This window comes from Squalius cephalus (genome assembly GCF_949319135.1).
Source record: "Squalius cephalus genome assembly, chromosome: 18".
Classification (NCBI taxonomy): domain Eukaryota; kingdom Metazoa; phylum Chordata; class Actinopteri; order Cypriniformes; family Leuciscidae; genus Squalius; species Squalius cephalus.
This window is the reverse complement of record NC_137139.1, coordinates 15443037-15468551: the sequence shown is the minus strand read 5'-3', so window position 1 is coordinate 15468551 and position 25515 is coordinate 15443037. Positions and strand designations below refer to the sequence as shown.

At 38.6% G+C, this 25515-nt stretch overlaps 1 protein-coding gene across 1 annotated transcript in view; it reads right to left on the bottom strand.

The window, feature by feature from the left end:
* Positions 1–25515, bottom strand: part of lama5 (laminin, alpha 5) — a 78372-nt gene that overhangs the window by 948 nt on the left and 51909 nt on the right. The window contains exons 36-79 of the mRNA XM_079849446.1: positions 22861–23005; positions 22611–22751; positions 22164–22325; positions 20467–20571; positions 20282–20365; positions 19909–20139; positions 19358–19471; positions 19050–19180; positions 18761–18841; positions 17768–17982; positions 17582–17682; positions 17304–17487; positions 17086–17226; positions 16144–16295; positions 15907–16017; positions 15683–15794; positions 15421–15591; positions 14623–14819; positions 14363–14479; positions 14116–14270; positions 12932–13073; positions 12663–12762; positions 12427–12540; positions 11592–11777; positions 11361–11503; positions 10587–10769; positions 9264–9400; positions 8989–9142; positions 7712–7854; positions 7448–7610; positions 7234–7356; positions 6998–7140; positions 6775–6907; positions 5973–6116; positions 5754–5884; positions 5507–5671; positions 5254–5377; positions 4693–4835; positions 4152–4338; positions 3898–4044; positions 2850–2997; positions 2636–2766; positions 1891–1984; positions 57–176 (exon numbers count right to left, since the gene is read on the bottom strand). Of these exons, the coding sequence (XP_079705572.1) occupies positions 57–176; positions 1891–1984; positions 2636–2766; positions 2850–2997; positions 3898–4044; positions 4152–4338; positions 4693–4835; positions 5254–5377; positions 5507–5671; positions 5754–5884; positions 5973–6116; positions 6775–6907; positions 6998–7140; positions 7234–7356; positions 7448–7610; positions 7712–7854; positions 8989–9142; positions 9264–9400; positions 10587–10769; positions 11361–11503; positions 11592–11777; positions 12427–12540; positions 12663–12762; positions 12932–13073; positions 14116–14270; positions 14363–14479; positions 14623–14819; positions 15421–15591; positions 15683–15794; positions 15907–16017; positions 16144–16295; positions 17086–17226; positions 17304–17487; positions 17582–17682; positions 17768–17982; positions 18761–18841; positions 19050–19180; positions 19358–19471; positions 19909–20139; positions 20282–20365; positions 20467–20571; positions 22164–22325; positions 22611–22751; positions 22861–23005 (6248 nt within the window). The remainder of the gene's footprint in view (positions 1–56; positions 177–1890; positions 1985–2635; positions 2767–2849; positions 2998–3897; positions 4045–4151; positions 4339–4692; positions 4836–5253; positions 5378–5506; positions 5672–5753; positions 5885–5972; positions 6117–6774; positions 6908–6997; positions 7141–7233; positions 7357–7447; positions 7611–7711; positions 7855–8988; positions 9143–9263; positions 9401–10586; positions 10770–11360; positions 11504–11591; positions 11778–12426; positions 12541–12662; positions 12763–12931; positions 13074–14115; positions 14271–14362; positions 14480–14622; positions 14820–15420; positions 15592–15682; positions 15795–15906; positions 16018–16143; positions 16296–17085; positions 17227–17303; positions 17488–17581; positions 17683–17767; positions 17983–18760; positions 18842–19049; positions 19181–19357; positions 19472–19908; positions 20140–20281; positions 20366–20466; positions 20572–22163; positions 22326–22610; positions 22752–22860; positions 23006–25515) is intronic.

Here is a 25515-nt window from a genome sequence, read left to right as displayed (position 1 = left end):
AGATTCTTGATTTGAACCTGCATGTTCTCAATTGTAAAAGCGTTCAGGTGTCATACCCGGTATGCTGCCCAGATAAACAGTCTCTTTGCCCCCGTTCGATCTGCTCTGTTTGGGACCCACTCCATGTTCACTTGCCGAATCCACGTGTAGTTGGATGACGTTGCTCTTCTTCACAACTAAAATCACAAATATTAAAGCGTGAAATTATATGGCAAACAGATTAGATACTCTTGTAGTATCTATATATTTGAACCGCTGTATTCTGCTTGGATCAGGTTTTGATGCAATGACAAGTAAGTATCTGTAGTTTTAGTATTTTTATTTTTATTTTGGGAAACTTACTTTTCCTTCACCACATTACAAAGCATTATATCATACTTTTAACTCCACTACATTGGTCACCCAAAATGGAAAATAAGCACATACTTTTACTGGAGGTAATATTTTATTAGGATATCTTTTACTTAAGTAGAAATATATATAGCTAATCGTAATTTCTTTTTCAAAATGCCTTCAATTTTCAAATAAAATTTGATTTTATAAATGTTTCAGACAATAAAAAGAGTCATGATTAATGCCTAAAATGTTTGTAAGTATTCTCATTTTCAGTTAAATACAATACACACATTTGTTTCTACCACCATTGACTGACATATAGCCAGGTAAAATACTTCTAAATAAGCATACACCCATTTTTACATCTAGATAAGCATACAGTATACACCAATTGTTTATTTAAAGGAGACATATAATGCTTTTAAATCGTTCCTTTTTACATATAAATCATACATTTGTAGTCTATATAAAGCGGAACTGCAATGCTTGGGTCTGAATTCCTCATTATTATAGCTCCACAGGCCCCTTTTCTACCCCTTTTCTGATGTGCGTCTGAGAGCAACTCGTTTTGGTGCGGTCTCTTTAAATACAATTGAGACACTTCATACCCCGCCCCCTCTCCAGGTGACACTCGGTTCAATTCCACCCCGTTCGGCCATTTTTGTAGTTTAATAGCAGAGATAGGATTATCTAGCGGCACAGAAACTTTTTATTCACACGTTATTAACAAAATGTCAACAACGGAAGACTTGTCCAGCCAGCCTTACATGTTCGAGCCAGAGTCGGAGCCGGAGCGAGATGAAAATGAAGATGACAAACCTGCAGAACAACGTCTTCATATGGATGTGTCGCAATGGTGTGTTACTGTATTTACACATGAAACTTTGGTCTTCCGACCTTTTACCACCGTGTCGATTTATTTTGATTAATATGTGCGAGGGAGAGAGAGCAAGACAGCGTCTAGTTTGGAGACGGTGTCTTGTTTACATTTTCGCCTGGCTCCGAAGAGAGAGAGAGAGAGAGAGAGAGAGTGCGTGCGCGCGACCGGGTCTCTCTCTCTCTGCTCGTTCTTTCAGTTAAACATGCGCCCTGTCACAAGCGCAGCAGTTCATCTACATTAGACTGTGTAATGAAGCGTGTGGGTTACTACATCCAACAACCGAACATTTTAACTTACCCTCTCGTAACTTCTGCATCTTTTAGCTTGGACTACAAAATTGCAGCGAGAAATAAAAATGGCGGATTGCTCGAAGTGTTGGGCTGGAAGTCAATGTCCTTATTTGGCAGGTCCGCTGCAAATACTGTGACGTAATAGTTCACAAAACGTCATAGATAACAGAAAAATCGGAACAGGTTGAAAAATAAGGCCAAAACAGAATATAAAGATATCAACGAAGCACCTGAAGAGAATAATTTCAACTTTTCTGTACTTCTAAACACTCCAAATATACAACAAAATGTATTTAAGGGCTAAAAAAGTGGATTTAGCATGATATGTCCCCTTTAAAATAAAGTGTTAAATGCAGTATGATTGTTTTTCAAGGGTTGACTCACTTGTAATAGTGTGCCAACCTCCGTCACAGAGTGACTCCTCTGGTCTGAGACTGACTGAAAACTCTCCACTGCCACTGTTCACCAACACAGTCACCTGCACAGAACAAACAGACACTTCAAACTGGAGTATGGACCCGTCCCAACGACCATCAGAGAGCACGACCAACCCTAAAATGACGTGGTTGATATTCTCTGAACTCTCACATCAATAGCTACACTTACATGGACACCTTTTGTTTAAAAAGAGCTCTGAACAGAGTGTTTACATGAATTTCCCTCCGTTGACTCATACTATCCTTCATGCTGCCATCGCTTTAGTTCTTTGTTTTAAAAAGCAGAGTTAATATTGATCTATTTCAGGTCCTAAAAAAGCCCCTTCCCAAGCAGGAAAATCGCTCCTTCCTGCGCTCAAAACTAGGCGTTACATCATTACGCTATTTCTAAGTTAATGCACATGTGCAGAACCTTCCAGTTTTGGTTTTCAATCAAGTCCTATCGAATGGATTAGTAAAGGTTTAAACCACCTCTTACAATCCAAATTAAGTTTAAATGGCCAACTCATTCCGACTGACGTGAGACTAGTCCGATTACGATTGGATTATAAGATGTCAAAATGGGGCCCAATTTACATTAATTGACCCTAAATAAAACCTTACAAAATAAAAGCATAAATCTTATTTAATCTTGTGAGAGTCACAGGTCCTTTACTAAGTTTCGTGTGTGTTTAAGTGCATGGCTGTGTCACCTGGCCCTGGTTCAGATAGAGACTCAGCTGTTGAGTTTTCTTGGCTCCAGTGTGCAGCAGGAGCCCGGAGTCTGAAACCACACGGACCTCCAGCTCGATCTCGAGGTCCCGACCCAACATCAGCGATTCGTCTAACATGCAGAGACGGAGAGAATGAAATCTGAAGTGCGTCTGACTGACTGATCAGGTCGACGATGTGAAGTGAGAGGCTCACCGATGGTCAGGTATCCGCCCTGACTGGAGAAGTGAACCCCGGGCTGGAGGGGCTGCTGGTAGCAGGGTGTCACTCCCACACTGTGAGAGGGGCTCTGTGGCGGCACCTCGTTCAGTTTCAGATCCCGCACACAGCCAACGAAACCAGCCTGACAGAGAGAAACAGAAACACAGACAAGTCAACGCCACAAAAGTATTTTGATATGAATTTGCTCTCTGAGAACAACATCTCTGTGAATATATTCAGATAGGTACAATCTCTTCTCCTAAACCTGAAGAGTGAAACGGTGTCAGCTCATCTTCTCAGCGGAGCTGGTTCTAGAAGTATTTTTTCCATTCATTTTTCACATAGGGTTTTCTAAAAAGTCTCTTTTAAACCGTTATAAGCCATGAACCAAGGCAAGGCATTATCCCATGATTTACTCACCCTCAAGCCATTATATATTATATATATATACATATATTAAAAAACACGAACTTTATAATGGCAGTGGATTGCAACCATCAGATTGAAGCTCAAAAAAAGTGCATCCATCCATTATAGACGAACTCCACACGGCTCCGGGAGTTAATAAAGGCCTTCTGAAGCGAAGCGGTGAGTTTGTGTAAGAAAAATATTCATATATAAAACTTTATAAAGTAAAATAACTAGCTTTCGGCCGAACGAACATACAGATCCAACTTAAGTGTAAAACACAACTTACGCAACTTGTGACGTCAGAAGTAGCGTAGTACGTCATGGTGTAACGTAAATAAATTCTTTAAAAAAAAATGAATAAAATAAAATGAAACAATAAAATAAAATAAAATATGGTGGACGGAGACCTGTATTTCAGTTGAACTATTTTTATCTCTATTTTTTTATTTTAATCTAATTAAAAAGAAACTATCTTATCCAACATCTGTGTGCTTTGCGATATATGTGACGCATTGAGCTTCTGGCCATGTGGAGAGTTTCAGTTCAGTCACTTCCACGACAGAAGATGCTGACTATCTAGGCAGTAGAGTGTCTCTGAAGAGAGCTATAGTGTCTGTAATACAGTGTTTACCTCAGCTGCGCTGTGGTCTGAGGGAAGTCCACCGATGTAGAGAGGAGCACCAAACTGACTCTTCCCTCCACCCGTCACCTTCTTGCTCTGGGTGTCGATGCCGTCCGCAGTCAGAAAGGCCTTGTCACCCTCCACTTTCACAAACACCTGCATGAGTTCAATGTAAAAAAATTTAGATTTGGGGGGGAAAAAAATATATATAAAAAAAAAAATCGCAAATTCGTGTAGAAAATCATGCACATCCACATACGAACCGTGTGCCACAGGCCGTCGTTGTACTTTTTTATGCTGCGTATGCTAGTCTTCCTCCTTCCACCATTGATCTGCAGCTTCAGATGGCCATCAGACACAGAGAGCATCATGGTTTTCTGGCCCTTCTCTCCTGCGTGGAAAACCAGTCCACTCGAAGAGTTCACGCGCACACTCAGAGAGACATGTGGCCTGCAAATGAAGTTTACAATGCCCACGCATTATACGTCACCGCTGCTTTTCGATCGATATTAGTTACTTTTTTGGTCAATATTAGTTCTATTTTACAGATTTTTAATAATGCATGCTCATTTCCCATATCTTTACATTTAGATTACATTTGCTGTCATCTAATGCTCACTTAAAGTTAATCATTAAAATCAGTAATAATTTAGTTTTGACATGTAATATCAAAACTACTGACTTTATTTTTAGTGTTTTAATTACAAAACATACAAAAAAGTACAGAAGCCATTTAACCATCTGTCATAACAAGGACTTATCAACTACATATGGTTTTTTAAAGCAGTTTTTTGAAACACTCACGCCTTGCTAAACGCTTGAGGCAGTGAATCAAATCTCAGGCGGCTGTGGGAGGAGCCACTGAAATGGTGGGCGTCGACCTCCTGGACGGACATCTCACCCTGGCAGGACAACAATCGAGTTCTCGAACTTCCTTGAGGCTTATTCTGCATTTTCACAAACAGACACACATTTCATATGCTCTTTTAAAATAATTTGATTATTTAAAATTAATAATCATATAATAAAATAATATAATCAAGAAATAAATAATATTAACAAAAATGAACCCTTCCTTCTGCATTAATATATATATATGTATATATATATATATATATATATATATATATATAAACATTTGATTATTAATGACAATTATTTAATATTAATGAAAACAATAATATTTATAAAATAAACTATGCGTTCTTAATAAAATAATGATTCATACAATGTTGCACAATATAATATTCAAAATAATACAATATTTATGTGATTATTATATATATATATATATATATATATATATATATATATATATATATATATATAATAAAATAAAATATTCTTCAGTTTTTAAATCAGTACCTTTGCATTCTTTCGTCGTGGTGAATCCAGTATCTCCAGTGGGACTGAAGCGGCGGGGCAAACAAATGTGTAATTGTGTCCCTCTTGAGGTGATTTCAGATCTTCGACCTTGGTTCCATCAATTCTAAGAACACAATGCAGAAATTAAAACAGCAGATCTAACTGGAACTTTTCCTATAGCTTATATATTCATACAGGTATAAGATTTAATTGTATGATTCATCGTTGCTCCCTCTCTGCATCACACACACACCTCTTAATGAAGAAGTTACTGAGGCAGCCGGTGAGGTTGGTGAGGCCGTTTGACGCGGGTGTGCCGCCCACATAGGTAATGTTAGACTGCAGCGCCGCCCTGCTGGTGTCCGCAATGACAGCTTCTCCTCCACTCTCAAGGACATCATCTATATAAATGCGCAACCTAAACAAAGACAGAAATAGTCTTAACCCTGTACACAAACACAATGTAATAATATATCTAACACAAACATACAGTGGCGCACCCATTTGTGTTGCGGTAAAATGCAACATAGTGACTGTTGTCGTCGTTGTATGTCTTCTGAGACTTGACTCCTTTGTCGCCAGCACTTACTAATACATGGCCGCTGTCTAAGGCCACCTGACACACATCACTCTGAAGGGACACACACACACACATTATATTGTTTTATGTATTTCAAATATGACTTGATGAGCAAAACTGTGATCAGTGTAATTTTTACCTGGCCTTGATGGTAAAACATGAGTCCGTTTCGCTGATCTGTTCTGAAGCCGATGCCAGCATAGAAGTTGTCTGGAAGATCCGGTAAATTCTCCATCTTTAAGCGTAGGTAACCATCACCAGTGAAATGAGCCTCACGAGTAAACTAAAAACGACAACACAAACACACATAAACGCTCGTCTTAACTTGGTACAGTAGAGGTCCTATGAAGTGAAAACAGTAGGGTTGGGAATCATAACATCTTTACAGATTCTGGTTCTAATTCTGATTATTATTTTTACTTATTATGTATATTATGATGTTATGATGAACTATATGCCTGACTCTGAGTTGGCGAACGGGAACATGGTTTGTTTGTGTAACATTAGCAACACATTATTAGCTGATTGATAACATAGTCAAGCAAAAGGCTAATCATATTAATTACCGCTATGTGTCCGACGTTGTAAAGAGCGATACAAATGTGCAGCATTTACTACAGTAACTTGAGTAAAGTCGACCCAATGGTTCTCAGTCTGAGCTGGTGTGAGTGAGTGGAGGCGGGGCCGATTTGCATATTCATAGAACCACGTATATAACTGAAGCAAGGGTGTAGAGTTACATTTTAGTGATTTTTTAAGACTTTACCATAGCAACATTCGTTACTTCATATCCCAGATTTTGGAGGCCTCTTTTTTCACAAATAACTGAGCGAATACAAGTATGTTCCCTCATTGCAGAAGAACGCAGATATTCCATCACTATGAGTAGAACTGAATGTGGATTCCCAACCCTAAAGAGGCATGTTTGATGAGGCTCTCACCAGCAGGTCTTCTGGACAGCCATAGCTGATCCCTACACTCTGCATGGTCTTAATTTGAACAAAGCTTCTTAAGGCCTTTATGGACCTAATGCAGCCCTTTATGGAGCCACGCTTATGAAACATGCTCTTCAAACTGCAATGACATGAACAGATAGTTAATTACACAGCCTACGCCAAAATGGATCTAAATATAACTTCTCAATGGAAATATCTGCGTGGTCACCTCTCGGGCATCTGGTCCTCTGGCACTCCACCCAGGAAGTATCTTTTTGGAAAGCTGAGCTCTTCACTGGAAATCGTGTAGATTATATTACGATCTAACCTCACTAGCATGTCATTTTTAGTAGGACGAATGTAAACATCAAACTGAAAACAAAAAACACAGAAAACATTTAAATCAATCAAACTTAAAGATACAATCTTGGCATCTGGCAGGAATAAATAGAGGGTTTCACTCACAAATCTGGACTGAGCATTGCCGATTTTTGACGCTTGTAGGTCGGTAGGCTCGGACAACGTTCCATTAATGTTATGGAAGACTTTCAGATGACCACCCTGCACAGCCACAGTCACGTACTTATCCTGAGAAGGGACAATCGACGGAGAAAAATGACATTAACTCAGGAGAACGTGTCTAAAATTCACGAATCATACAAAAGACAAGAAGTCTCACGTCTCTATGGAACGACATCAGAATGCCGTTTTGCGAGACGAGTTTGATATGCTGTTCAAACTGACGGTCTTCCTTCGTGGTTTCGAACAAAACCTCAACATAGCCTGATCCATCAAAGTACACTCCATCAACTGTCCATTCAGGTGTACTGGATGGCCTCTTCCTGTTTTAACACATGTTTTTAGTGAAGTGATTTTACAAGGAATGCACTCACAAAGAGTTAACAGATTATATCCTTCAATAAACAAATAAAACCCCTCTGACCGTGAACAAGGGAGGTCAGTGTTGGTGTTCATTTGGAAGGTTTCCTCAAAGTTATAGAGGCTGATTAGTTCTTCGTTTAGACTTAGCAACTCCAGGCAGCCCTTGAAGAAGTTTGGAGATGTTATGTTCAGATCCACAGGAGGCTGTGAGTGTTTGAGAGAGACAAACATTGAGATTGTGAGATTTTACAGATAATTCTTGCTAGAGATAAACTGATACTAAAATTCTTTATGACAAGGATAAGCTGATATTTTGCTTCATTGTATTGCAGATAAACAATAAACAATGTCCGATTTTAAAATTCAATATTTTCTCTGGTTAAATACAAAGTGAAACACTAAAATCATTCATCTTAAATGCTACAAGTGAATTTAGGCATCCTAATAATATAATGTACAGTATGAGAAAATGTACATTATATCATTAAGCAGATACTGTTATTTTCCTGATTATTATAGCAGTTTTTTTGAACTGCTCTGTATTGTATAAAGCGCTATATAATAAATGTGACTTGACTTGACATTAAATTATAAAGTATTTTTAAAGATGAACTTTAAGTGAGTGTTAGATGATGGCATATGTAATCTCAATTTAAAAACAGGGCAAATGATTAAATATCCAATATTGACCGAAAACAATAAATGAAAATATCTATAACATCAGCCGATAAATGTTATGGTACCAATATATTCGCTACCATTCAAACGTTTGGGGTCAGTAAGATTTTATAATGTTTTGAAAGAAGTCTCTTATGCTCACCAAGGCTGCATTTACGTATTTGATCAAAAGTAAAACTCTGAAATATTATTACATTTTCAAAAAACGGTTTTCTATTAGAATATAATTTAAAAAGAAATGTATTCCTGTGATCAAAGCTGAATTATCAGCAACATTACTCCAGTCTTCAGTGTCACATGATCCTTCAGAAATCATTCTAATATGATGATTTGATGCTCAAGAAACATTTCTAATTTCAGGATTCTATGATAAATAGAAAGTTCAAAGGAACAGCATTGATTTGATTTCAAATCTTTCGTAACATTATACATGTCTTCACTATCAATTTTAATAAAATTAATGAGTCCTTGCTGAATAAAAATATTAAATGACTAAAACAAATACTTTTGAACTGTAGCATATATAGTGCATCATTTATAACCTTTATAGCATTATTGCTAGGGAGTTCTAGGTGGTCACTATGGTGTTTGCTTATTGGCTCAAGTCAAAAGAGTCTCTGTTCTATTCCGCTCCATAGATAAGTGTTCAGCATTACTCACACTGAAAGTGCTGGGATAACCTCCGACATAAAACACGGTCTCCTCAGCCGGCAGGTTGAGCAGGCCATTTTCTCCTCCTGCCTCCATGATTTGTTTAACTGTGTCTGTGCCTTCTGAATTTCTGGACATTTCCATCTGACCATACTGTACAGTCCTGAACACACGCAATACACACATACAGTAGAAGTGTAAAGGAAATACAGCTAGAAAATAATATCAGTGAAGTCTAAGCCCAACAGATGTGTGTTGGTAATGATGGTGTGCATGTTTCCCACCTCTCCAGGATGAGTTTGTTGAAGTAATCACTTTTCACGCCCTCAGTCATTAGCGCCTGTCCTGTATCTCCTCCCACATTTAAGTACCAGCGCAGATTTGCTCCTTCCAGCATCATTGCCATATAGTCCTTACTTGACTACAACACATATACAGCACAGAAGCATGCGTTTATATTCAATTATACATGTGTGACTTAAAACAGCTTTAAAGGTGCCCTGGAATTTGAAATTGAATTTATCTTGGCATAATTAAATAACAAGAGTTCAGTACATGGACATGACATACAGTGAGTCTCAAACACCATTGTTTTCTCCTTCTTATTTAAATCTCGTTTTTGAAAAACACGCCTGAAAAATCTCCACATAACACCGACTGTGACGCAACAGTCGGGATCATTAATATGTACGCCTCCAAACATTTGCATATGTTCAAGGCCAGGCGTAACTGCGCAGCCGAATCATCGTCCGAATCATTTTTCTTCGAGAGACATCATGGCTTGCAAACGAGCAAAGCATGGCAGTTGCTCAGTGTTTGGATGTACAAATGAACATAAAAGTATTTTTTTAGTTCCTTCATCCGAGCCTCTGGAGAACCAGTGGGTTATGTGAATTTCCGATGTGTAATTGTTCAAGTTCAGACAGATAATCTTTATCTCAAAGTCGTTCAATACTGTTTATGCATCAGTAAATCAAGCCAGTGACTAAATGATCAACTTCACGTCGTTTCTCTTGGTAGGATGAAAATAATCTTACTTAAACTGTGATTAATATACAGAAAGCGATCAAAGAACAATCCCTTTCCAGTCGCCCAAGCTGTCAATCACACAGCGCGAGTTTATCTGGACACTTGCCAAAACTCGTTATGAAATCAATGACGCTGTTACACTGCACAACGAAGCTCTTACTGTACGTACATCATGTTTGCATTGGTGAAATCATTAGTGAGAGTGCAGAAACTGCGTTGCAATGATAAGATCTTCATTCACGCGATCAACAGGCTTACACTGGAGTCTCACAGCCAATCACAGCAGTGGGCGTTTACACTGAAGTCTCACACAGACACGCCCCTTCAAACAGAGCGTTCAAATCAGAGGCTAAAATCAGGCTAGGAAAAATGCCTTTTATTTCTAAATTATAACAAATTTTGATCTAATATACTAACATTATAAGGGCACCCCAGGAAACATTCTAAAATAATAAAATAATCCATGCAATGGGACCTTTAAAGTAATAATAGAATAATACATGCAAAATATCATAAAGCTTAATTTGCATAACATATAAAAGGTACAAATCACTGTTAGCCTGAGGAAGTTGGCTTACGTCTTTGTTTCCAAGGTAGAAGACAAACTGGGGTTTGGTGGTTTCGGTTTGCCGTCGTGTACGTCCGGGCATTGGTAGCTTGATGTACATTTGTAGTGATGAATAAGCTGCCAGGTCGGCCACGTTACTGGGCCTCCTCACTTGTACTCCTGACTTACCATTAAACCGCATTGACACGGTCACCTGAAGGAAGGACAGTCGAGTCATTGCCTGTAGCAACACTTTATGGAACACTGAGAAAACTCTGGTATCTTGTAGAGCTGCACAATTAATCATTAAAAGATCGGGATCTCGATTCAAACACCCATGCGATCTTATTCCGAAACAACAGCGATTCGTCTCTGACTCTTAAACCTTTAACAAGTACGATCACAGCGAACATTCAGATCTGCGTTGGCGCTGCTGCTGATCCAGAGAGAGCCGTTGTCATGTAGGTATGAAACAGCTTCTCAAACAGTCTTTTCAACCACACAGTATCGTTATTTCTGTGTTACAGCAATTCAAATTATCACAGAAGTACTGGGATAACAGTTTATAGTTCAGATATAAACACTGATGTCTACAGTAGTGATCAAAATATAGTAAATTACCTTTTAAAGTAAATTGACACTTCAAATAAAGATCGATTGCGTCGTTACACCAGTAGGTGGCGACAAGTGACTGTTAAATGTATCTGCCGTTGAATCATTCAAGAGATTCATTCAAAAACACTGATTCATCCAGTAATGAAACAAGTGAAGTCTTTATAAATCATTCTTTTTTGAAGAGCTGTACCTTGTTGGCGGCGTTGCGAGCCTTCTCAATGAGCTGGCGGATCCTCTGTATGCTGTCGGAGATGTTGGACGGCTGTAATGAGGTGTTTTGCAGACGATCCAACTTCTTCATCAGCTTAGGAAGAGTGTCGCTCAGTGCCACCACTACAGGAACATGGAAATACATTGGACTCTATGTGAAAGGCAGGTCAAGGTCACACACGCTCACAAATGAGCGCTCACTATCACACACCTGACTTATTGGCGTCACTGAGGGCTTTGTTGATATCATCGCTGGTGGCGTTGGAGTCTCCGTACTGCTTCTGCCATTCCTCCAGCTGCTTCTGAATTGGAGCCAGCGCATTGCTAACATTAGCCACCGTGTTGTTAGCCTGCTCCACTGCACTCTTAGCTGCTGTGATGTCGTTCGCTATGTCTTCTGAAACATTTCAAACACATTTCAACAACATTGTTTAGGTCATGGTTTTGATTTAATAGACTCAAATATATAGACTAGCGCTCAAAAGTTTGAGGTCAAAAAGATTTTTTTTTTATTCAGCAAGGAGGCATTAAATTGATAAAAAAAATGACAGTAAAAAGACATTAATAATGTTACAAAAGATTTCAAATAAATGCCGTTCTTTTGAACTTTCTATTCATCCAAGAATCCTGAAAAAAGTATCACATTTCCACTAAAATATTAAGCAGCACAACTTTTTTTTAACATTGATAATAACCAGAACTGTTTATTGAGCAGCAAATCATCATATTAGAATGATTTCTGAAGGATCATGTGACACTGAAGACTGTAATAATGCTGAAAATCCAGCTTTGACATCACAGGAATAAATTATATTTTAAACTAAATTCAAATAGAAAACAGAGATTTAAAACTGTAATAATATTTCACAATATTTATATTTTAACTGTATTATCTAATTTTGATCAAGTAAATGCAGTATTGGTGAGCATAAGAGACTTCTTCCAAAAACATGAAAACATTTTACCAACCCCAGCATTTTGAATGGTAGTCTATTTATTTAGCTTGTTATTAGTTAGGACACAATGGACCATGGAAGACCTCTGACCTCGGCTGACATTAAGGTTATCCTGAATGTTCTTTAGGTCTTGCAGCATCTTCTCTTTCTTCTTTTCAGCATCCTGCAAACCTTTCTGTATGGAGTCCACACGTGGCTTTAAACCTGACAAAGATATAGTATAGGCCAGCATTAGACAGAGGTTCACAACAACAAAGATGTACCTTAATAAAAGTGTGCAAAGTGGCGGTTCGATCCAGATCCAGAGTAAAGTTTGCTGTTCTTACTTTGACTGCTGTTATTCAGTTCCTCTGCTGCCTTCACAAGCTCAATACTCGTATTCTTCAGTGCAGCAGCTTGTAGAGACAGGTCTTTGTCCTTTATGTTCTAGATCATTTAAAAAAAAAAAAAAAAATCTAAATGTATGTGACTTACAAAGGAACTAAAGGTGAATAAACTGTAAGTGTATGTATTCGTGTTTAAAGAATAATTAAGATGGATTAATAAAGGTGCAGTGATGTGCATGGAGTGTGTGTGTGTGTGTGGTTGACTGTACCTCCAGAGCCTCAGTAGAAGTTTCATTGGCTTTCTTAGCAGCAGTCTCAGATTCCAGTATACTTTTTATAATGTTAGTGTACGCGCGAGATGCGTTCAGAGCACGCTGTATGAAACTGTCTTGATTGGAGCCGGATATCAGACTGCACAACAACAAACACATGACCACAAGGCAATATTATAAATGAAAATACATTCAGCGTATTCGAAGAGGTTACATCAGTGCATAATATAGCCGATATTGACTAATACCAAAGACTTTAGATATACAAAGATGGTGCACTCATATTACTAAGAATGAGAGAAAGTGCAACATGTAATATGGCACAATGAATGCTTTATGGCCATTTTGTTATTGACTAGCAGTGTGCTGAAGTTGTAGTCAATGCACTGCATAATTTTATTTCACTTTATCCTTTAACACATTTTTTTCCTTTTTTTTTATCAATCAAGGCCATTTATATGTTACTTAAATAATTTTTAAACTGTCTTTACTTTTGTTTTCTGTTTTTAAGTTAAGCACTTTTAAATGATCAATGTGCACGAAATGTGTTCTATGAATAAACTTGCTTTGTGTAAAATGTATAAAATAATTACATAAAATATTGTGTACAATAATTGTTCACTTCAGCATTTTTGCGGATGTCTCCTTTGCTCCTATTAAATAATGTAAACAGGGATTACATTGGCCATCAGGCTGCTATCAAGATACTAGCTCCAGAATCATCCATTAAGAGACCATTTACACAATACTGTTTTCAACTAAAAACTGAAATGCGTTTTGGCCATTGATTTACACGACATTGGCGTTTTGGGGGCCTGAAAATGCAAACTTTTGAAAATGTTTCAAGTGCACCTTTTTGCAAATGATGGCATTATTGTCTGAAAATAGAAAAGTCAATTTGTGAAAACGGTGGCATCATGCGCATTCGTGTAACGTGTTCAGCCTATAGGTGCGTAGTGTTTCTTTACCAAGCGACATCGCCAACTACTGGCCTGGCAGTAGAATAGCCTGGCCTGGTTTTAGTCATTTTTCACAGATCCGAGTGAACGGGGATCGTTTTGACAATGTTGTTGTCAGTACACAAAAAATGCAAAGGAAAAACCTTTTCATTTTAGTACATCGTTGTCGTGTTAACGTGCCCTAAAAACCCCATATAAGTTGACCAAATATGGATCACACACCTGGAAAGATTCTTGGCGAGCTGGTCCAGCATTTCAGCGTGTTTCTCTGCAGCCTCCACCAGAGGTATTTTACTGGCGGCTGGAGCGTACTTCTGCACCTTCTCAGCTAAGGCCTGTCTCGCTCCGTCCAGCTGAGCGGCCAGACGCTCATAATCCTGATAGCGGGAACACAGCATCCAGAGACAGCATGCATGTGTTCAGTGAGGTACTTTTATGGTAAATACAGAAATGTTATGATTCTACATACCTCTTTGGAGTCCTGGAGCATGGAGAGCAGGTCGTTGACCTGGGTCACATCATCCTCTGCCATCTGCTTCAGGTTCTCCACCTCCTTCTGCTTCGCACGCAGGTTATTTATTATTTTCTAGAAAAACACAATAATGTTAATTTGAATTGAATTGCAATGCAGTAAATAGTTCTTCCTGCAACTCTATACGCAGATTCCTATGAATATGATGTGTGGCCAATTCAACTAAAAAGTGTGTGTCCGTGTGTTTAAATGATTACCTGGACCTCCTCCAAGCGTTTCTGGTTAATGTTGTTGGCTTCTACGGTGTGTGCGGTGTTGTTGACGGCCTCATTCAGGGCATCTCTCAGGTCCATCAGCTGCTGATTGAACTGGTTCAGTTTGTTTTTGATGTTCTCTGCCACAGCCTCATTATTTAAAGTCCGGTTTGCAACCTCATTTTTCACACGATCTACCACTACAGAGAGACAACAACTATAAAGGACAAGGTCTATCCATTTTAAACACAGTAAAAACACGTATAAAAGTGAATGCAAACTTTTTAATGAAATAATCTAGATACATTTTTTACTAACACTTTATTTGAAGCCTTTACGTATAATGCATTATAAACGTATTCCTAATATACGCTCTTATGCATAATATATATTTTTTTCCCATAAATAATTGTAACCAAACTTAAAATGCATTATAATATTTGCAGATTCCTTGTTATCTGAATTTGGTTGTTTGTGATGTGTTTAAAATTTTATTACACTTTCTAAAGGTGTAACAGTGAATAGATAAGTATTATAATGTCTTATAACTGTGGTTACCATTATTCATGAGATGCATTAAATGGCATAATTAATGCATTAAAATACTTGTATTATTATGCATTATATACAAAGGCTTTAAGTGAAGTGTTACCCGTTTTTTTCCAATCCAACATCAAGTATTTATAAAGGATTATAAGCTTCGAAAGGTTATAAAATGATCAGTTAAATGTTACACAATAAAATGAAAGAGGCTGAGTTTGTTGAACATTTCTTATTGACTCGGTCTGTCCTGTCACTCACACTTGTTGGCTTGTTCTAGCTCATTTCCTGCTAGTCTCCGCTGGAAGTCAAAGCCCCTGAAGCGCATGTCTCTGAGCATGGACTCCACCTCTGCTATCTTTCCAGTCAGATCCTTCTCATCCGTCACCGTGGTCTTATTCTGTGCAGTCCGGTTCACCTGCAGTATAATGTCTGGGCAGAAACAGAAAAGCCAGTTGAATGTGGTAAATGTAACAAGACAAGGCTTTTTTCAAGTATCTGTTCTACTTTGTCACACTCCCACCTTGCACATCTCCCATGATGCCTTTGATGAATCCAATCAGGTCTTGTGCTCTAGTGTGTGTGGAGTTAGTGTTGTCCTCTAAATCATCTCCTTTCTTTTGCGTGACCGAGGCCTAATACACAGACACACACACACAAAAAACTCTTTTTCAATATGGCCAAATCGTTTTATGGTCCCTTTGGTTTGAAAACAGAATAAGTTCATCTGATGGTATGTTGTCATACCTTCTCCGCTAACTCTTCAATATCCGAGTCAATGATTTGCAGCTCTCCCTCCAGCAAATCGGCCCGGTTCCTGCTCTCGTCCAGAGTGCTGTTGTATTTTGTTATGGCATTCTGTGCCATACAATTATAGTTTGTTATAATTCTAATAATACACAACTAACATTTTAAGTGGGGCAAATCCTAAAATGTAAAAGCTGAGAAAGTGTTTGTGTCTGAAAGAGAGAGAGAGAGACTCACAGCAATGTCCTCCATAGATGCATTGAGGCGGTTTAGTTGAGTCCAGGCCATTGAGCTGGCATTGAGGCTGGTCAGCTGATTGGCGACGGACTGATAAAGCTGGTTTATCTTGTCCAGATCCTCCAGCAGAACAATCACACAGCTGTCACAGGCTAAATACATAATGCACAACAATCATCTCATCATCATTCAATCACATCTGATGAGTGAAATGAACTGTCTGCGACCCACAAAAATACTATTACTTTGCCTTTGGAGTAAAAGAGTGAATTACTTAATGAGTGAGCAAATTATTATTAATTATTCAGCTATTGAGTGAGTGTCTGTATTCTGTACACTACCATTCAAAAGCTTGGGGTTGGTAAGATTTTTTAATGATTTTAAGAAGTCTCTAATGATAAACAAGGCTGCAAGAATTTGATCAAAAATACAATAAAAACTATAATATTATGAAATAGTATTACCATTTAAAACAACCATTTTCTATTTAAATATATTTTTAAAATGTAATTTATTCCTGTGATCAAAGCTGAATTTTCAGCATCATTACTCTTCATATGATAGTGATACTCTTCAGTGTCACATGATCCTTCAGAAATCATTCTCATATTCTGATTTTCTGCTCAAGAAACTTTTCTTTTTATAATCAATGTTGAAAACAGTGTGCTGTTGCATATTTTTGTTGAAACCGTGATCAATTTTTCTCAGGATTATCTCATTTTTTTGAAATAGATATCATTTTAATGTTATAAATGCCTTTACTATCATCTTTGACCAATTCAATGCATCCTTGCTGAATAAAAGTATTAATTTCTTTTAAAATGTCTTACTAACCTCATATTTTTGAATGGTACAGTAAAAGTGAGCGAGGCAAAATGAATGAATGAATGAATGAATATGTGAGTGAATGAAGTGTGTGTTGTCCAGGGAAGCAGTACTCACGCTGACAGTGCACATCGGCTCCGTGTTGCACTAGAACACTGTGTTGACTGAGACATCTGTCACACTGCTTCCCTGTCAGACCTGCGGTGCAGCGGCACTCTCCCGTGCGAGGGTCACAGCGACCTCCCCTACACTCACACTCTACAGACCACACACCTCATTAAAATCAACAGACATTATATTTCCTCATGTTGTGTGTATGTGTGCTTTAGACTTACTCTTGCAGCCATTAGGGCCATAGTCCCAGTAACCTGGAGCACACTGGCGGCAGTTCGGTCCATTGACCCCAGGCCGGCAGGCACACGAGCCGTTAGCAGGGTCACATGGCTGAACCAATGCTGCTGCTGCTTCACAAGCACACTTACGGCAGCCAGTGCAGGAATCAAAGCCAAATGCCCCATCCTAAAAAAAACCAAACATTATTACCATCAACTACTGAGACAAAACTAAATACTAAAAACTATAATAAATAGACCAACAAGATAAGCAGACATACCTCACAGCTGTCACAGTAGGATCCCACCACTCCAGGCTTACAGTGGCACTGCCCGGTGTGAGGGTCACAATGTGCAGTGCCACAAGGAGAACAGTTGCATCCTGGGGAAAAAAACACAATCATGAGAACACTTTAAACACCTTCCAGATGACAGATGTGTTTTAGAGTATATAAAAGTTGCCTTACGGGTGCAGTTCTTGGCTGTGATGGCATCACCGTAGAAACCAGGGGCGCAGATTTCGCAGTGCGGCCCGGCGGAGTTGTGCATGCAGCTCTGACACTCGCCTGTCAAAGGGTGGCAGTCGCTGAACAACATGTTGGGGTCTGAGTTACCATTGCAGTTGCACGGCTGGCATGCGCTGCCAATCACCATTGGGTTTCCATAGTAACCTGGTGCACACCTGCATTATGCAGAAAAGAAGTAATTTAAGGATTTTCATTTATGATTTTCTAGTGGACTGTAATTAATTATTTAATAACAATAATAGTAATCATAATTTATTATGTTTTACATTTATAAATTATAAATTCATAAATTATTTAATTTGATAGAATAAATGTATTATTTAAAATGTTTTAATCATTTTATTTAAATGGTATTTTTATTTTTATTTTAGGGCAATTATTTATCTAATTAATTATATGATGTGCTGTTCATTTAATCGAATTAATCACAAATTAATCTCACATCAAATTTGGCTGAGAAATTACCCACAAACGATCATGTAAAGTTATTATTGTGTTAAATGAGAAAAGCATCAAATAGCCATTACAAAAAGTGGCTTTCGAAAGATCAGGGTGTGAAAAAGGCTGTTTGCGCCGCTACACGTGGGTTGCTTCTCCCCATGTCTTTTCATTTTCTATTATGAAATAGCCAGTAAAATAAAGGCTTTTTAAATAATTTTGAAGATGAGTGCCTTGGATTTTCTCTTATCTACATTTATTTGAATTCCGGACCCCAAAGAGCACCTTCAGACATCTGACTGAACTCCCTGAGCACCCTGGACACTTTTTTGTCTTTCTAAATTAATTGATGTGTTCAATCGACAACCCTATTTTATTTATATTTATTATTATGAAAAATAATAATAACATTTATAAAGTAATACTAATTATTATCGATTAATAATCAATTGTCAACGAATGACAATAAAATAAGTGGATGTTTCATAACTGTACCTTTCACACTTGGATCCAGCATATCCAGGCATACACAGACACTGCATATGCTTGGGCCTCTCCACACAGCGAATGGCAAAACTGATAACAAGATCAAACAGACAAACATCCTTTACTCTGAGAATGATAGAGATATCTGGGATATCCAGCACTGAAATCAATTTTTGTGGGTTAAAGACAAAGAAACCAGGAAGAAACTGGCACAAGCAAATCAATAAAAGAAAAATAGGTTCGAGAATAACAGGAAATGGTAAATTAGTTGTCCAGATGATGAAATAAGGGCACTGACTTGTTTGAAGCCACTTGCAGTGGGCAGGGACAGCTGGAGCAGGACACCGCATGTCCATCAACTGCGTTGTTACCGTGAAAACCGCCCAGGCACTTCTCACAATGGTTTCCAGCGGTATTGTGGCGGCAGTTCTGTGAATAAAGATTTAACTTTCAGCTAATTGAAGCTCTGAGTTCAGCTCCGACATCCATTTTTGGATTGAAAATATTGTTTTCCATGAAGTTTGACATTTTACTATACCCAGTGGAATATGCAATAGCAATACATTGCCCATGTTGATGTCTGTTAAGTTAGTGAGCTGAACTCACCACACATATCCCAGAGCCATCCAGACACTGATCAGAGTGACCGTTACAGTTGCAGGGGACACACTTCCCGAGGAACAGCCCTTTAGTGTCTCTGTAGTAGCCTGGAGCACATTGCTGACAGACAGAGATGAACAAAAATTATCTTTCATCTCATTTACTCACCCTTATATTGTTCCAAACCTATATGAGTTTCTTTCTTCTGTTGAACACAAAAGAAGATATGCTAAAGAATGTCGTTAACCAGAGAGTGGACGGTTGCCATTGACAAACATAGTATTTTCCCCCAGTCAATGGCTTCTGTCAACTGTCTGGTTACCAGCATTCTTGACCATATCTTCTTTTGTGTTCAACAGAAGAAAGAAGTGTGGAAGCACCCTTACATAATGCATCAATACAGAACTTTTCCAGCAATATTACTTTATTCCAGCATTATAAAACAGGAAAATATCCAAAGCAGATTTTTGGCATATTCACACAGAACCTCTAAAAGGCACTGAATCATAGTATAGAAGTAACTGTATAAAATCCTTGTTTTTGTTCAAGCACATTACCTGACAGGAGTCTCCTAGATAGTGTCCTGGGCACAGACAAATTTCAACATTGTTGGCATGTCGACCAGAGGGCAGGTTCTCTGCCGCCTCCAGCACAGCAGCGTGCAGCGACACGGACTGGGCCGACTGAGAGTGCAGCGCTCTGATCTGCAGCGACTCCAGCGCCACCAACACCATCATCAACTCCTCACGGGACACAGAGTTCCCAGTCTGAGCGTGCCTGAAACTCTCCTTTAAATGAGAAAAGGAAACTTGAGTTACAACAACTGAGCATTTGTGGAATTATTTTGTACACACACACATACCAACAATTCAGTTGTTCATGTCTGAAGACCAAATTCTTTTTTGTAGTGTTTGTTACTAATTTCCTCACCTCCACCAGGTGGACGATTCCCTCATGAGGGTCTTCAGCAGAGGAATACTCTCTTTCCATGTACACCAGAGTCATCTGATTCCCCTGCGCACACACAGACATACACACACAGATTTTCAGTTGAGATCAACTTCAACTGTATGTAAAGATTCTAAATAAACTTGACAGAGGGTATGCTCTGGTACCTTGAGTATAATGTCTGGCCGTGTGGTCTCGACAATCAGAAAAGCATCACCTCGCATCGTCTGGGTGTGCAAGCGGTAGCGCAGATAGCCTCCGTAGGACGACACCTACACATACACATGGCAAAGAGAACACAAAATCAGGTTAAAGAGGACCTATTATGCTTTCTTACATTTTCACCTTTCTTTGTGTAATGTTGCTTTTTGAGCATAAAAAAGGTCTGCAAATTTACAAGCACAAAGTCACTCCAAAGAGACTTATTCTCTATATCAGTAAGCACTCCCTAAAACGCCTCGATTGTAGCCTTGAGTTTTCTTCCATGAACGAACGTCACAATATTCATCATTTAAAGGGGTCATGAACTGAGTTTTTATTTTATTTTATAGTGTTTCCTGTGGTGCACTTATAATGTTAATATGATTTTTACATAAATCATTTTCAAAAGGCCATTTTCTACCCTGATTTTAGCCATCAGGTGTCTTTCTCCGTGTCTGCTGTGAGACTTCAGTGTAAACGCCCACTGCTGTGATTGGCTAACATCTTTGCATATGAAATAAGTATTACATGTTGAACTCGCGCAAAATCTTTTTCTACTTTTTAAACTATTACAGCTGTTGAGATTAATCGTGAAAAGTGTTAAGCATTATATTTAGATCTTCTCCCATCACAACTTGATTTCTGCACTATCACAAATGCTTTTATCATAACTAACAGTGCAAACATGATGTAAATAAGAGAATCATTGTGCAGTGTAGACAGCATCACTGACTATAATGGGAGTTTTGGTAAAAGTCCAGAACAGCTTGATTGATTGACAGCTTGAGCATTTATAAAGGGAGCGTTCTTTGATCGCTTTCTGTATATAATTTAATCACAATTTAAATAACAGATTATTTCATGCTACTAAGAGAAACAATGTCAAGTTGATCGTTTAGTCACTGGCTTGATTCTTGATTGTTATTTTTAGTCCAGTGATTCTGTATCTCTCTCCTCTCCTCGTCATCTCACTAACAAGCCAGTAGGCGAGTATATTTATTCCATTTGGACTAATAAGGACGTTTTTTTAAGTTTTACAAAATTAGATTTCAAAATTTGCGATGCCTGGTTGAGTTGCGTTAGTAGTGTGTTGAAACTCGCTGTTATGGTAAAGGGCGTGATATTTCCGAAACACACTCAAAGTGGTTGACCAACCACAAGGAACTTCGTAGAAACAGGAACTAAACAGCGTTACTGACAGACTGGGAAGAGAGGTGCTGTAATAATGTAAAATATGTGAAAAAAAACAATATCAAGATTTTGAAAAAGGGCATATTAAGGCCTCTTTATGACAATAATTCTTGAGTCAACAAAAGACTGCACTAAGCCTGCATTTAATCTTGGCATCAACATTTAGCACTAGACCAAACAAGGTGTGTGTGAGTTATCAGATTATATTGTTTATCTGACCTTTATGTTTCCTGTAGCTTTAATGTGCGCTATCTGATGGAGATTCAGCTGTCTGTCTGGCCCCTTACTGTCTGACCGCCGGCTAACCCATAAGCTTGGTTGAAACATATGTCACAGCAGCTGCCATGACGTCACAATATAGGGATGAGAGCACCTTTAAAGTCTAGGTATAGAAGATCAGAGCACAGGAATGCATGGCCGAATTTGTCCTGCTCTTCACTACTCTGAATATCAAGAACTGTTGTGGACTCACTTTATCGCCGAGGTAAGTGCGAGGAGCGTGCCAGTGCAGGTCCTGAGAGACGTCAGGTACATCACTCAGATCCGCCTCCACCAGATCTTGATCGAGATACACAGACACCGGCACTTCCTGTCTGTCACTCCTCAATAGTACCCAGCCAGCCATGTCCATGATCTGTAGATCAAAGCAAAAATATATGTAAACTTTTACACCAGTCAGTAATTACATTGATTTAATTTTTACCAACCTCCATTACACAAAGGTTCACTGAAAAGAGTGATATCAAGCAGTTAGTAAATCGAACTACAACTCAACAGACAGATGGTAAAATATGATTGCTATGACAATGTACTGTGGCAGGAGATTCAACGGTATTGAACGGTAGTGTATATGTTCATGTATAAAGGTGACTGAATTCATAATTTGTTAAACAACAGCTCTTTATCTTTGGGACAGTACCTCACTCCTCCGTTTGTCAGAGCTGCGGCAGCGGTCAGTGGCTCCAAAGCAGAAGCACTTGGTGCAGCCTTTAGGGTTAGTGGGGTCCAAATGAAACGTTCCCAGTTTGCACTGGTCACAGCGAGAGCCTTCCACATTTTCCTGAGAGGAGCAACACATCGTATTGATTTAACAGAGATGATGAGGGAGCTCCCTTAATGTTTTGAGCAAAAACGGATAAATTAATTCACAAATGATATACTGTAGCAACCTTGCATAAACAGCGTCCGGTGAAGGAGTCACACACATCTATCTCAGTTCCTGCCTCGTTGCAGTCACATGGTCTGCAGTTGGGGTATCCATAGAAACCTGGGCTACATCTGTCACATTGACGGCCAACAATGTTGTTCTTGCACCTGTGGAGAGAGTAATGTGCTTTGGCATGGAGCATGAAGTATGTAGGTATGTGTTTTCAGTGCCAGCTGACACTCTAGGATGACCTGTAGTTCCTACTCTCTGGTACATCTTGTCTGAACGAAATGTGACAATGTCCTGTGGAATTCAACAAAACTAATTGCCAAACTTCTTGTGAGCATGTGAAGACCCAAAATATGGGCATCTTACTCAGCCAGATCCAGTCCAAATAACAAGATCTTGGCTTTGCCCTAAGGGCCGTGACACACCAAGCCGACGTTAAGCCATCGGCCAATGTCGGGCCATTGGTGAGCATCTGTTGGGCTCGTTTTTATGGTGTGTTCCACACGTCGCCTTTAGTCGGGATCATGTCGGAGGGAGTTCGCCCGATTCAGCGTGTTGAATAGGCATCTGGCTGTCGGTGAGAGAGATCGCTCTTATTGGCTGTTCAGTGCACGAGAATAAAAGTGAAAGTGATGAAAGCGAGCAAAGAATTCATGAAGGCACAGACAGAAAGCTGCTCTAATTTTACATCATCTTAGCTGAGCATTCCAGTGCGCAAATATTTTCATAGCAAAATGAGCTGCCAGGAATGAAGAAAGTCATCAGCATGATTGATATTCAAAATAGCAAGGAAATGCTGCTTTGTTTACGGATTGTAAATGTTTTTGAATGACGGATACAGACTATTGATACCCGCTGATATACAGTTGTTTCCTTACACATAGGACACACATGCTAGTCAACAGTCGCCTGGAGTCTTTGCGGTATGTTAAAGCACAGCTTTTTGGCCATCCGACGTGAGGCGACAACACGATCAGCTCTTTGACGTAAACCTTAACACTTTCTTTCCAACTATACCTAAGCAAAAGGTCAAAGTTATTTTCCATTTATCCAGTTATAGTTAATGAACATGATGCTTGAACAGTTATGATTTATGACATTCTCTCAAAGTGCAGGGATGACTGGTGAAATTCTGCAGCTCACAGTCACTGGAGCTTAAATCCCACCTCGCTGTGGATTTTAAACACTGCCTAATGAGGAGACGCTGCGGCCAATAGACTGAAATAAAAACTCCTAAAAATAAATACCTCTGGAATTCCTGCACTTAATCCTTATATAGACAGTATTGTTATAACCAGAGACAGTGGTTAATAATATCAGTCCTTCAGGCAGTGCTTCACAGAAAAAAGGTTTGGCTCAGGCGTAAAAGCTCAGTTGTAAACAATCCATTGACTCCATTACAATCCAAATGACTCGACTTCAAACACCAGACATGTTTAGTCTCACAAATATTATGAACTTGTCCATGGCATATTTCACCCCGAAATCAAAAGAACAAATTACTACGGTCCTATTTTCCATTGGACCATTATTTCTTTTTTCACTGTACAATTTTTTTTATATATATAAAATGAAGCACATTTTCACAAATTTTCATTTTACTCATTCACTAGTTCATAGAGATGAAACGGTTAGCCGTTAATGTGTTTCATTAAAAAGCGTTCTCGTTCAACTAAAAAAAAAAAAAAAATTATATATATATATATATATTAGAGGTAAAACTTAAAAACTTAAAGGAACACTCCACCGTTTTTTCATATCAAACTATGTTATTCCCTGAACTAAGACGAGTTGATGCATATCTCTCTCGTCTCAGTGCGTGTACTCAATCACTCTGGCGCGCGGCAACACTTTGATAGCACTTAGCTTATCCCAGTTCATTCATTAGGGACCAAACAGAGATGAAGCTAGAAGCGACCAAACACCTCCACGTTTTCCCTATTTAAATACAGTTACACGAGTAGTTACACGACCAAGTATGGTGACACAAAATAAGCGGGTAAAAAGGATAACTATAATGTATGGCGGAATAGCACTCGGGAGCACTTCGACTCGGCGCAGTAAAAAGTCACTCCTGAAAAATCCTCTCCCTCTCACTTCTGTCATTAGAACCAACGTGACTTTTTACTGCGCCGAGTCGAAGTGCTCCCAAGTGCTATTCCGCCATACATTATAGTTATCCTTTTTACCCGCTTAGAAAAGCACCACGTTTTATTTTGTGTCACCATTCTTGGTCGTGTAACTACTCGTGTAACTGTATTTAAATAGGGAAAACATGGAGGTGTTTGGTCACTTCTAGCTTCATCTCTGTTTGGTCCCTAATGAATGAACTGGGATAAGCTAAGTGCTATCAAAGTGTTGCCGCGCGCCAGAGTGATTGAGTGCACGCACTGAGACGAGAGAGATATGTATCAACTCGTCTTAGTTAAGGGAATAACATAGTTTAATATGAAAAAACAGTGGAGTATCCCTTTAATAAAAAATGTTGCCTTGGTCTCTAAATGAAATAAAATAAGTTTAAGTAAAAAGTACAAAATTTACTAAAACTAAAGCTTAAATAAAAATAAATTAAAGCTAAATACAATTATAAATACTGTAATAGTATAGCAATGTTACTATAATAACACTGATAGAAAATGAGTAATTAACATATAATATAGGTATAAGG